This window comes from Prosopis cineraria, unplaced genomic scaffold, assembly GCF_029017545.1.
Source record: "Prosopis cineraria cultivar Desert tree isolate PC_DT_omini unplaced genomic scaffold, ASM2901754v1 PC1, whole genome shotgun sequence".
NCBI lineage: Eukaryota > Viridiplantae > Streptophyta > Magnoliopsida > Fabales > Fabaceae > Prosopis > Prosopis cineraria.
Genome location: NW_026555332.1, coordinates 46045544 through 46058901, shown reverse-complemented (window position 1 = coordinate 46058901; position 13358 = coordinate 46045544). Strand labels below are relative to the sequence as shown.

Below are 13358 nucleotides of genomic sequence, written 5' to 3'. Positions count from 1 at the left end.
ATATATTTAATTATTTATTTAATTTTTTTTCTTACAAATTTATTTATTATTATCACTGCTTTTGAAGATAAAAAACTTATTTATAATAATAATAATAATAATAATAATAATAAATGAATAATATATTTAATTTAATAACGATTTTATACCATTAAATCAAATGGACAATTGATATTGCGCATGGAAAGAGAAGCATGGAGAGGATTTAAATTCATTAATCAAATATATGTTAGGGATAATTACAACCAGATCCCATACAAAAAAATTAATTACTGTAAGATTTATTAATAATTAAACTAAATTACATTGATAATTAGGAAAACATGGAGAGGATTTAAATTTATTACTCAAATATATGCTAGGAAGAATTATATTAAAGTTTCACACAAGAAAATTAATTACTATAAGGTCTATTGACAATTGAATTAAACTGTATTGACAACACAATCAGATGTTAATATAATTTAGTTCAATTGTCAATAGATTTTATAGTAATTAATTTCTTTATATGAAACTTAATTTTAATTCTTCTTATATGCTATTCCATATTTGCCAAGAGCGCGATTTTATTATGGCCTGCTGGACTTATTCTTAGAAGCTGGATCAATTAGGAGTACCTCCAAACATAACTGCAGGCTAATACTCAAGATGATAACATGATTATCCTCTGATTTAGGATTTGCCAATCAATTTTCACTCCTATCCAAATATGCTAAGGTGAAAACTTTTCAAGAATATTTGAAAATTATTTATTAAATCAACTTTTGAAAAAATATATTTAAAGATAAATTGATTCATTACCATAATTGACTTTTGCTAAGACTTTTGGTGGAGGGAAAACCAAATGGACACTATTATTTTTGAAGCTTTCTCAAAGCAAAAATTGTGCTTGAAGCCGCGGGCTTTGTCGATCTTGACATTTGCAATCAGAGTTTCTAAAGACATGATCCCCTCACTATTACCAATGTATGTGGCCTTGAAGGCAACTGTATATACGTGTAGAATGCGAATGTATGGCTTTCCTTTGTTAGAGAAAATAATGTTCAAGCATTTCAGCCATCGCAATACAAGCACCTGTTATAACCGCAGCGATATATATACAGATAGATATCCAAAATCTGGAAAAATTATTAGATACGTCAGTTCTTTAGCAATGGAAAGTAAAGACTTTGATCATTATTCACGCACATAAACAGACACACAAACACACACACACACACACACAAACGCACGCACGCACACAAACACACACACACACACACACAAACACACAAGAGCTAGGCAAGAGATTACAAGGGGAGGGGAACAGAGCCAGCAGTCAACCCTCACAGAAGCCTTCTCTTCTTTCCAGAAAAATTATGATTACGGTGCATGATATCTGGACTTACATCCATAGACGGTGAAGACATTCGAGAATTCCCATGAAATGCTAAACTCAAAGAAGTGGGAATAACATCATCGACCTCGTTATTATCATTGTCAAGAGGAGGAGGGTTTTGCCACTGTGGAAGCGGTGCAAGCAGAAGTGTGTGAAGCAAAGGACCAGCCTCTGTCACAGTTCGTAGCAATCTACCTTTCTGAGGTAAAGGTTTGCCACAAACCAGACTATCAACCAAATTAATGTCTCTAGATAGACCAACATAATCTGATGACTCCTTTGTTCTGTCACTGGCCAGAGATAAATCACAATGAGAAGTGATGACCGACTCATGGTTCATATTTGAACATTGCTTCGTGCTCATTGATGATTTCTTGCTCGTGTCCCGTGGAATACATGGCTGCAATTTTCTTAGTAGGACTTGAATGTGATGCCTTGCTTCATCTCTTTCTTGGCAAACAGTTTTTAGCTGCTGCATTAAGATTCTGATGATCTCCTCGTATTTCCTTATAACCTGCGTGTTGCCTTCCGCCATTGCTGATCGAAATCCATATTTGGTGCACATTGGCTTATGCTTATTCTCATCTATACACTGTCATTAGCAAATGGAGTTGTTTTAGCCCCTCAGAAACTCGCAACTAAGAAATATTATCTTGAGATCAGAATATAAGTGCAAAAATAAAGACTTTAGCAGGCTTGCTAAGCTAGCTCCTACTGTTAGCTGATTCTCTCCATCTTGTGATTTTAAAAAACGGAACATACAAGGACAAACAAGTATGTATGTGATAGTTAATGAGTCGTTACTCGTTACAATAATTGTGTCGCATATGATATATCGGTTTCAAAAAGTCGCACGTACGCTTAAGCCTGTAATTAATCACCTGGGTGAAAACTGGAAAGACATAGTCATCCTGATCCACCAAGGGATGATATATGTTGAGGATTAAGTTTGATCTAATTAATCCAACTGGTATTGATTTGTCTGTGTATTATTAGTTATTTTTTGTTTCCCGCTAGACCAGTCAAGTTCACAGTTGTATATTAGCTCCAAGTTACACGTGTTGTATTAATTTCTTCCCTAGCTTGTGTGCCGCGTGTCATGTATCTAGCCACTCTGGTATAACTGCATCACAGCATAAATAACAGTGCATGAAGAGCCAGTAAGGGAAGTTGAAGCGTGAGCTCTTTTAGAATTCCCTAGCTATCTCGGATTTTCTATCTTCTTTAAACTATAAAAACTGTACCAAATTTGAGTCAAGAATTATTATTGATCTGCAACTTTGTTCATCAGGACGCGGAATAGACATCGATTATGAACTTTTAATTTTAACCTGACACTGTGCATAACTTGTTTTCAATGATCAGGGGTGTGTAAATTAGGAATGGATCGGAGTGACTAAATAAGAACCGTAATATCTAAGATAGTTTGTTTGGTCGTCCTTTTTCCCTCCACTGAGCTCTTACAGATTTATAAACAAAACCATGATGGAGTGTGCATAGAGAGGAAAGAAGAAGAAGAAGAACCTGGTTGTGAGGGGTCCAGAGATGAGGCATGGCTTGGCTTCTATAGCTGAAAGGGGATGAAATTCAGAGAGACGAAGCGAGGAAGCAGATTAAGCGATGACACAAAGCAATGGCTGGTCGGGTGGGTGACCTTTTCCTGTGAGGTTGAAGAGACAACCTTCTATGGACATATTTTAATAATGGAACCGGGATTGCGTGGATCGTGGTCCTCCCGTGGTTATAGGGATTCTGTCCCCCAAAATGATCGTCCTTCATTGTCAAATTATGGAAGAGCAAAAACAATTCTCATAAAATAAGTAAACTTTTTAATTAATAATATTTTTAAAAGTTTAATTGATGATAAAATATAATAGCATGTATAATTTATGTAACTAATGATACTTAATAAAATAAAAGCTTGTTGTGATTGTCTCTGTCGTCGTCGTCAGGTTAAACTATGTTGGGACACCATGTCTGAACTGATAAAGCTTTATTCACGGACATATGATCAACACCCCTTGTTTTGCCAAAGTGCATCTGAGACACTGATACTACGTATGCAACAAATTAACACGCACTGGGTCGACCCAAACCCTCTTCTATTCCAACTGATTTGAATCGAGTGCAAGTCATCAACTAAACAGGTAGCTGATGAACCAATTTTAAAGAAATGAATTTTCTCTGTCTTCCTTAGACATATTAAACTTTTTATATTAAGTGTGGCTGAGTATAATTTATTTCACTAAAATAGTTTAAATTATTTAGTTAGATACACCTTAAACTTTATATATTCTTAAATTTTAATTTATTTTCTAACTTAGCCGTGAGATTTTTTGCTTTATCTTCAGTATTCTATTTACTATTTTTCTTCTTTTTTTCTCAATTTTTTTAATTTTCTTTCCTCTTCTTGACTAGACTTGTATTTTTTTTTTAATCTTAGAGACATCAAATCCTTTCAATTTCTTCTTTTTCTCCTCCTCCTCTTTCTTTCTTTCTAATCTCTTATTTTTTTATCTTTAATTTCATTCATTTTTTCTTTTTATAATTGAATGACTCATGATATTATATTAAACTCTTTATATTAAGTGTAATTGAAGGTAGTTTACTACACCAAACACTACTAATAAAAAAAGCTCATATATAATGTCATATATATAACGGTTATTTCAATAACTGTTATATGGAGGAGGCACGGTTTGATTTGAAATACTAGCTAAATAATAATTATATAAGATAATGATAATATAGTCTTTGGATCTATATAACTATTAAAATGAAAAACCGTTATATAATTTCTATCTTTTTAATTTTTTTTTCAAAAAACTATATAGTGGTTACCTCTAGTAATTGTTATATTGTACCTTTTTTAATTTTTTTTAATCTAGAAACTATTTATTGGTTATTTAAAAATAACCAATAAATAGTCTCATTTAAAATCTTTTCGCAAACATTATATTTTGAAAAACATCAAACTCTCTTTTCCTCCCGCAAACCTCTCCCACTCCTCACAAAACCACCCCCATTGCTCTCGGAAAGTGATTTTCAGCCAAACCCATTGTTCTATGCCTTCATTGTCCTCTGTTGCGGGTCTTCTAGTCAATTTTATTGGATTTTCATCATTGGTGGATGTTGGGTGTCCATTCGTGTGCCTCATATCTTCTTCAATTGTTCAGTGTTAGGTTGGTGATTTTTATCCCTAGTTTTCCCCCATTATCATTTTTACTTAGTTTTGTTTGGTTCTTTAAATATATATGGTGTATATACTACCGTCTTCCTCTATTTTTGTGCTCCTTTGTATATGTGTTTTTTAATATAAAAACAATATATTTAATAATTTGAACCTTAATTTTGTTAAATTTACTTTATTTATATGTTGAATTTACCAATATAACGAACTCATAGAACCTAATCTCCCAATATCACAATGTATATGTGTGTTGATATACCTGATAGAATGAATTGTGCTCTGCATTATGAAGTTTTTTAATTGCTTTTTCCATGTTGGGTTATTTTTTGAGTTTTTAGTTCTTGGTTTTTGATTATGATGATTTTTTTTTTGGCCTCAAATAAGGATGACATTGGGTTACAAACTTTAATTTTATTATTTGAAAATGGAGTTGTGGTATTACTGTACATTTGTTCTGGACTAATCAAAATTTATCACACGTCATTGACTAATCAAATTTTGTTGGCATCATTTTGTGGCGCATGAATCTTTTTGGTAATAGTCATATTTAAATTTTTTTAATCAAGTTATTTTTGTATAATATATGCTAATGTATATGTGCTCATTGTAATAGAGGTCACTGGATGCTATTGCTGCTCAGTTTATATAGAGGCATCATATGGTACCTCAATCCTATTGAAAGACAACTGAAAAATTAGAAACACATCATATTCAAATTTAATAAGTAAGTTAAATAATGTTTTTTTTTTTTGCATATATGCAATTTATTATTTCCATGTGATCTTCAATATAAAGCTTCATGTTATCATGTAAGGTAGTTTAGAAGTTACAAAACCGTAAAAAGTTGCCTTTTATTTGAACATTTTTTACTTTTGATGATGTATTTGAATGGAAGATAGTTAAGGTATACATTTACTTTAAATTTATCTCATCAAATTAAGTTTATTATATTATAACTAATTTTACCTTTTTTGTTTGATCAAAAAACATCCAAAACAACATGACGAGGTTAAAGATTGTAGCTACAGTATCATGAATTACATGAAAGACACAGTTGAACATGTGTTAGTTGATGGAATTTTGCTTGACCAAGTGTTTATCTTGCTTCTCCTTTATTAAATTTAATAACTAACATTATGTTATCACATACTTAAACTTGATTTATTTTATGTTTAGCTTAACAATACTTCAAGGATGCATGTGTTAATGAATATAATCCAGCTCAAATTGAAGAAGTCATCAAAGAGTTGACCCATGATTTATTGAAGCAACGAGTATGAGGAGGATGATCACTTTGCTCACACTGGCTCATTGCTTAATAAATATGATTTTATTATAGGATTTTTTCATCATGATTAAGTAAAATACAGTTACTTTAGCCATAAATTTTGATTTTTGGTTAACTTTTTGGCCATTTTTCCTTGAATCAGTTTAATGAACAGGCATTTGCTTCTGACAATATTGAAATAATTGCAAATAGATTTTTAAAAAATAAAGTTGGATTATTAAAATAATGACCAATGCATATGAAATTTAATTTCATTTTGAATTTAATAAATTGTTGCTGCCTATTGCCTATATTGTCATTGGAGGGGGCTGTTAGAATGGTCACCCCTTTACTTTTTTTTTAAAAAAAAACTAAATTATATATCAGTTATTCTAAAATAACTACTATATAGTTTCGAAAAAAAAAAAAAGCTACTATATAGTTAACCATTGTGCCCAACTTGTAACAGTTTTTATAAAAGAACCGTTAATGATAATTAAACGGTTATTTTAAAAAAATCGTTGCATAGTTTATTAAATTACTAAAATTTCTTATAACTAGAACAAAATATATAACGATCATTTAAAAACAATCGTTTTATAAAGTCAAACAATAAGTGATTAAAAATGATTATATAGTTGCTTCAATATATATAACACCTAAATATGTAGTGACTGTTAACTGTTATATATAGGCAAAAAGAGCCATGTATGAAGCTTTTTTTTTAAGCGGTAAAAATAGTTTAAATTATTTAATTAGACATATTTTAAATTTTATATATTCTTAATTTATATTATAATTAGAATTTTTGGCTTTATCTTTAATAAGACTTGCGCTTGGAGATGTTGTAAACTTAATTATAATATATCCGCGAGCATCTCATTTTATATACAGATGAAAAAACTATGAATGCCTTTTGGTATATAAGGAAAGGGAAATGTTGGGGAAATATATTGGCGTTGGTTCCGTAGATGCCAGAATGACCTCCGTTGAAAATATCTCATATTATATCTATTAAAAAATATAAAATACTTTTAATCAATCATATTTAAATAAAATAGTTAGTTATTTTAAACTAATATCATATTTTTATATTTAAGTCTATTTAATAAGGTATTTTATTTTAATAAATGTAAAGTGACTTACTTATTAAGAACACTTTTAATAAAAGCACATTAAATACTAAAAATGTTTTATAATTTTTAACATTTAAATTTTAAAAAAAATGCTTTATATTTTTAAAGAGAGAGAGTATATATTTTTCAGCAAGAATCAGGGAGAATTACTTTAATGCATGTGCTGTTATTTTTTTTAAACTGATTTGTCAATAGATCAGAGGATAATTAATTATTTCAAGTGAGATTTGTATATAATTCTCCAGAGAATTATCTCATTCCTACTTCGTTTTTTCATTTCCCTCTGGCAACCAGCTGGCTCTGTTTTTGTCCAAGGGGGAAAAAAAAGGAGCTGACTCTGTATATTTGCAAGTATTGCACGGCAGCCTCAACTACATTGCTGACTTTCCTTAACTGGAAAAGTTATTCAAGTGGTATATACTTAATTTTAAATTATAAAATATTTTTAAATAAATTTTTTTATCTTAAAATATAAGACACTTTGAGTATATTAAAATTTTATTAAATGTATTAATTTTAATATTATCTTTTATCTCTATTATCAATTTCTGTCTATTCTCTTTTTAGTATATTAAATGATAAGTATTTTTAAAAGTTTATATTTTTATTTTAAAAAGATAAAGTTGTTAAGTATATTTAATAAAATTTATTAATATATAAATTTTTATTTAAAAATATTTTATAATTTGAGACAGAAGGAGTATTATACACTAGAGCCAATTAAAGATTTGGTTCATAAAAAATATTCTTTAATTAGCTTCTACAAGCTGAGATCTCTTAATCTTGTTTTTATATTTTTTCTGAACAAACAGTCCCTTCTTCAAAGTGGCGATAACTTGATATATATTATCAGTAAAACTCATGCCTCGTGTAATCATCCTCCCAAACGGCTAAAATAAATTTACTCAAGCGTCTCTGTCCAAAATCTCAATGTTGGGTTTGACTAACCAGGCCACCACCTCACGGATCTAAACAAATTAAGTATATATGATTTGAATAAATTACAATATCCTTTTTTATTAGAAAAATTACAGTGTCTTTAGATGGGAAAGCGAGTGATGTAATTTTTTGTTTTTTGGTGAAAAAGTACGGGACTCCCCTGCTCTCTTTTCTGTCATCTACTTTTTTTTTTTAAAGCACTTTTCTTTCATCTGCTTTATTTTATAGTTTTCCACCTCAAAAAGACGTTGAGAATTGGGAAAGTAGTGACCAACGAACTTAATAGTAAATTAATATCAATTAAATAGGACTGCATAAATGATTAACCTCTATAAAATTTCAACCTAACTCAAAATAAAAATGATTGAATTAAACAATTCTGTGGTTTGGATTAATTCTAGCATAGCCTAAAATTGAAAAAGAACGTATTGATTTAGTGAGACTAGAAGATTGATTTTGGTCTTATTAATATCTCACTTCATTTTGTTTTTCTTTTTTTATCTATGAGAGATAACAATTTACTTCAGTATAATGAACTCAATTAATATAATAAAATTATTTATAGTCATATAAAATTTATCACAACAACAATTATAAATCCACAACAATCTCCAATAATAATAAAAAAATGTTTCAATTACAACATAAATGATTTAAATTAAACAACCTTTAATATGTCTAAGTTCATTACATTAACTTAATAACAAATTCAGCAATAAAAGGAGAAGATTGAGGTTGGTTAATGTTGAAATTTTACTCAATGTTTTTGACTTCACAAGTATAAAACATAAAAAAGTACTAATTATTATTATAAATTAACTTATTTGTAATAATAATTAATAAATTAATCATAACCATATTAAATGAATTTATAGGACTAGACCAGATTAAATGGTTCAGATGGTCGGTCTCTTATCCAATTCAACTCAAAAAAAGTGTCTAGTCTTTTTTGTCCTATAAGAACAATTTTTATGTGGATCAAATAGGACTGGATTTGTCTCGAATTGGATCAAACTGAAAGACTTTTGCACAATCTTATAATCAAGGATCAATTGATTTTAAAATTATAATATAGTTCTTTGATTCTTAACTGATATTCCCTTTGACCCTATTTATAAATTATTTTCAACATATTTTACTAAAACGAAAAAAAACTTTAAATCTAATTCATTTTATTTTAAAATTTAATAAATTTTTACTTTTATTCTTAATAAATATTATTAAATTTTATTATTGATATTTTTATTTAAAATATTTAATAAAAATATAAAAAATATTAAAAATTAATAAGTATTTTATAAATAAAATTATTTTTTTATTTTATAAATAAGATCAGAGCTGTATTAACTTGTGAGGTGTAGTAAATGACCCCATTCGGCAGATTACAAGACGAAAGCCCAAAAATTCGAAGTTACAATCTTTATCGAAGCCCGATAATAATTTGGGCCCAATTCAAATGCAATCTCACACATAAAACCGGCGGCTGGCATAATATTTGACTTTCGTGACTGACAAAGTGAGGACGCCGTGGAGTTTCTGAGAAAAGACAACGGTTATCGAGTGGGAGGATCCACCATTGTTGAGTCAGAAATGGCCATAGCCGGCACCATCTCCCTTCCTCTCACATCCTACCGTCGTCGCTCCTTTACATCCAGTCGCCTCCTTCGTCCTTCTTCAACCTCCTTATCTGCTTTCCCTTCCAGTTTGCCTGCACCTCAATATTCGTTCAAGTGCCCTAGTTCTCGCATCATAGCTTCTTCAACGAGCATTGAAACCCCCGTCAAAAGCTCGTCCATTTCATTTTTAGACAGAAAAGACACAGGGTTTCTTCATTTCGCCAAGTATCACGGCCTCGGCAATGACTTCATTTTGGTAAGTTTTATGTCTCTGCTTGGAGTCTTCCCATTCATCACTCTGATGAACTCATTCGGTGCAGTAAATGAAAACTGACATACTAAATTTTTTACGCTTCTTGCTTTTCTTTTTTCATTATGATTTTAATCAATTTTGCCATTCTGAGAGATTTTAAATAGATTGACAACAGAGACTCTCTGAAGCCCAAGATCAGCGCAGATAAAGCTGTTCAACTATGTGATCGTTACTTTGGGGTTGGTGCTGATGGAGTTATCTTTGTCATGGCTGGCACCAGTGGCGCTGACTATACCATGAGAATCTTCAATTCTGATGGTAGTGAGCCTGAGGTGATTTCTCTTGCCTCAAGTATTATATTTCCCCATCTTACCATCCTGTGAGTCATTTTGTTGGAATTAGGGGCATGCTTGTCGTCTCCAGTTTTGGAGAGTGCTGGATGGATTGGTTCTTTTTTCTTTACTTTCTTTCTTTGTTTTTTTGGACGATAGATTCCATCATGTTTAATAATTTGACCTTATAATCTTTAGATGTGCGGAAATGGAATGCGGTGTTTTGCCAAATTCGTTGCTCAGCTTGAGAGCTTACGCGGTAGGCAAAGGTAAGGTCCCTTCTATGCTACTTTGCTCTGATATAGTTCTGGTCCATTTTTTCCCCTTCTATTGGCAAAACAACCACCGGTGGAGTTTCTTTTTCGATCTCTTTTTTCTACTCGGTCGTGAAGTTTATGTTAAAAACGTAATTATTGCATACTTAAACAGATGGATATGAAAAGAACGATTTTTATCACAGGAAAGAGAATAATTCAGTTATATTAATATCATACTATTGAATATTGACATGTGCAGGTAATAATCAATACTGATTTAGGACACGGTTTAGTGGGACCTCTATAATTATCATTAGATAACGAATGCCTGTTCATATTTATTGAACTACTACTTCTTATCTTGCAGCTTTACTGTACATACTGGTGCTGGCCTGATTATTCCAGAAATCGTTGAGGATGGAAATGTATGTTCTCATGTGGGATTTTGTTGTTATATACTTTAAAGATATTGGTCATGTCACCCAGCTGCCAAAATGCCTTTCATGCGTAAATGCTGTAGTCAGTACCATTTTGAATGGTTTTAAAATGCAAGGGAGGTCTCTTTCCGTCCCTGATCTGGTATTTTCCTTCATCTAAGTTGCTACACAATGATAATGGTTTAGGTCAGAGTTGACATGGGGGAACCAATTCTCAAAGCGTCAGATGTGCCTACTAAATTACCTGCAAATAAGGATCACTCAGTTGTTAGGGCAGAGCTAGACGTAGATGGAGTTATCTGGAACGTTACATGTGTTAGCATGGGAAACCCACATTGTGTAACGTTTGGTACAAAAGAAAGTCAGGTGAGGGTTCTAGATTTAGATGCATTGGAGATGTTGCATACTTAAAATTGTTAGATCATGTTTTTTGTTTTCTGACCTTTGATGTGTATTGAAAGGAAATATACCTGTAATAGGATACAGGTACTTGTAGATGCTGACATACTACTCAGCTATATCAAAAGAAAAATTGTTAAGAATTTGCTTTTACTAAATTTCATTAATTTTTTATTGGGTTTACTTGACACGTGTTTTAAATGCAAGCATTCTGCTGTCTTACAGCTGTGCCAGACATTTGACATTTTCTTTCCCTTTGGGCATGTAGATGGTGTTAATTTTGTTGCTCGTTGTGGACAGAATATATTGGTCGATGATTTGAAGCTAGCAGAAATTGGTCCTAAGTTTGAACATCACAAGGCGTTTCCTGCACGAACAAACACAGGTTTGTGTTGGCTAGTAATATGATTGCAATGCTATTTTAAACTTTTTAATAGTTTTTCTTTCTCCTGCCCTTTTCATTCCCCCCTTGTCTTTTGTGGCTTTTCTCCCCTTCCTTTTAGTTCTTCTTGGGCATGTGGTTATGATGCTGAATGTATTGGTTGGTAATAGAAAGTCACAGGAACAGAACATGCTGCCGATTGATGGCCCCTTGATCTTTATTAATATTTCTTCATTGAATTCGTGGGTAAACCACATTTTGGTTTGGTAAAAAAGGTGGGGCGGGAGTAGCAAGTAGCAACTATATGTCGAGTGGTTAGTTGTATCAAAAGACCCTTCTCATGTGCTGCTGACTAGATCCTGGCATAATTCTTCAAAAATTTTATTTTAGCGACCATTTTTCAGATGATTGCACTAATTTTAAAGCAATCCAATGGATGAAATTTCCTAAGAATTGGCTTCCATAGAGACGGACCATTCCTCTAGTATAAAGACCTAAATGATTGTGGTGAGATCATCACTCTTGTTATGTGGCTATTCCTAACTCTCATGATTGGTATGGTCTGTTATGTGATTTCATTTACAGAATTTGTTCAAGTTCTGTCTGGTCATCACCTGAAGATGCGTGTTTGGGAGCGCGGAGCAGGTTAGAACTACTAGAATCTAAGCTAATGCATTTGATAAATACATTGACATTATCTCTAGTCAGCATCTGGTGAAATCAAAGTTGCGTCTGACTTTTACATCTGCATGCTCCTTCCTAAAATTCTTAATGTGCAGGAGCAACTCTAGCCTGTGGAACTGGAGCTTGTGCCGTAGTTGTTGCAGCAGTTCTCGAGGGTCGTGCGGAGAGGGTAAGTATGTTATTGTAGATCAAGACCTGCAGTTTTGTGCTAGTATTTTTCGTTTGCTTTTTTTATTTTTCGTTGAGCAAAGTACCCCTATTTGGTTGGGACAACGGGGATACAGTCTGCTTCTTCTAGTGTCATGAGTATGCTTGCAACATGGAAATTATTACCCACGACAGGGTGTTAAAAAAATCTATTAATTATTAATATTTTTATGTGAAAAATTATTAAACATCTATTCAGACCAGGCGACCTTTAGTCTTATTTTTTTGGTTAATGGGCGCCTTGTTGCAGACCATGAATTCTTTCAATAAAATTTTGCTTGTCTTTCTTCTCTTAAATACCATTATTGAATTTATATTAATTGCTTCGCTATTTTAAAATCATACTCAAATATGTTCTGAATCAAAAGAAGTGTATTGCCTTATAAACTATAGATCTGTATTATTTGGGAAAGGTTGATTTATGATGAATATTCAGTGATAGTTCTTGCAGTATCATTCAGTAATCTTTGATATTTTCCATGCCAAAACCCGCTCATTGAAACCATTAAAATTTTGGTTTGGGAATTGTGACAGATCTGCGACGTTGATTTACCTGGAGGGCCATTGGAGATCGAGTGGAGGGAGGAGAATAATCATGTGTATTTAACGGGCCCTGCTGAAGTAGTTTATTACGGATATTTACCCCTTTAATTTGTTGTTTTTGCTGATATTTATGGTTAATTAATCCTCACACCTTTCTGGATTTTCCAGCTCTCTGTATTATAAAATTAGTTCACTCACTTTGTATTGATTTCAATACTTCACTATTTAGCTTGGGACTGGTTTATATTTATTGTTGTATTGCATTGACGGCTTCCTTAGGAAAATGAATTGCCGTCTGCATTTATTCCAATAAATGCGCATCCTTTTTTACATCATAA

The 13358-nt window shown here is 31.8% G+C and overlaps 2 protein-coding genes across 2 annotated transcripts; one reads left to right on the top strand and one right to left on the bottom strand.

Moving 5' to 3' along the window:
• Window positions 1-1080: 1080 nt before the first annotated feature.
• On the bottom strand, window positions 1081-3037 carry LOC129303112 (uncharacterized). Its single transcript, XM_054942168.1, has 2 exons — window positions 2903-3037; window positions 1081-1970 (listed from the first exon to the last, which is right to left on the bottom strand). Exons 1-2 carry the CDS (start codon window positions 2930-2932, stop codon window positions 1326-1328), a joined length of 675 nt encoding a protein of 224 aa, XP_054798143.1. The 5' UTR covers window positions 2933-3037; the 3' UTR covers window positions 1081-1325.
• A 6383-nt stretch (window positions 3038-9420) lies between these two features.
• LOC129306770 (diaminopimelate epimerase, chloroplastic) lies at window positions 9421-13358 on the top strand. Its single transcript, XM_054947498.1, has 9 exons — window positions 9421-9782; window positions 9944-10111; window positions 10310-10380; window positions 10736-10793; window positions 10992-11171; window positions 11505-11589; window positions 12172-12231; window positions 12366-12439; window positions 13012-13358. The coding sequence occupies exons 1-9, from the start codon at window positions 9501-9503 to the stop codon at window positions 13126-13128; spliced, it is 1095 nt and encodes a 364-aa protein (XP_054803473.1). The 5' UTR covers window positions 9421-9500; the 3' UTR covers window positions 13129-13358.

What these genes read in the sequence shown, in the direction of transcription:
- LOC129303112 (XM_054942168.1), bottom strand. Translation starts at nt 2,932, where the DNA reads ATGCCTCATCTCTGGACCCCTCACAACCAG. An exon ending in TCTGGACCCCTCACAACCAG is followed by an intron (nt 1,971 to 2,902) that starts GTTCTTCTTCTT and finishes TGCTAATGACAG; the next exon opens with TGTATAGATGAGAATAAGCA.
- LOC129306770 (XM_054947498.1), top strand. Translation starts at nt 9,501, where the DNA reads ATGGCCATAGCCGGCACCATCTCCCTTCCTCTCACATCCTACCGTCGT. An exon ending in CTGATGGTAGTGAGCCTGAG is followed by an intron (nt 10,112 to 10,309) that starts GTGATTTCTCTT and finishes TATAATCTTTAG; the next exon opens with ATGTGCGGAAATGGAATGCG. An exon ending in TGTTTGGGAGCGCGGAGCAG is followed by an intron (nt 12,232 to 12,365) that starts GTTAGAACTACT and finishes CTTAATGTGCAG; the next exon opens with GAGCAACTCTAGCCTGTGGA.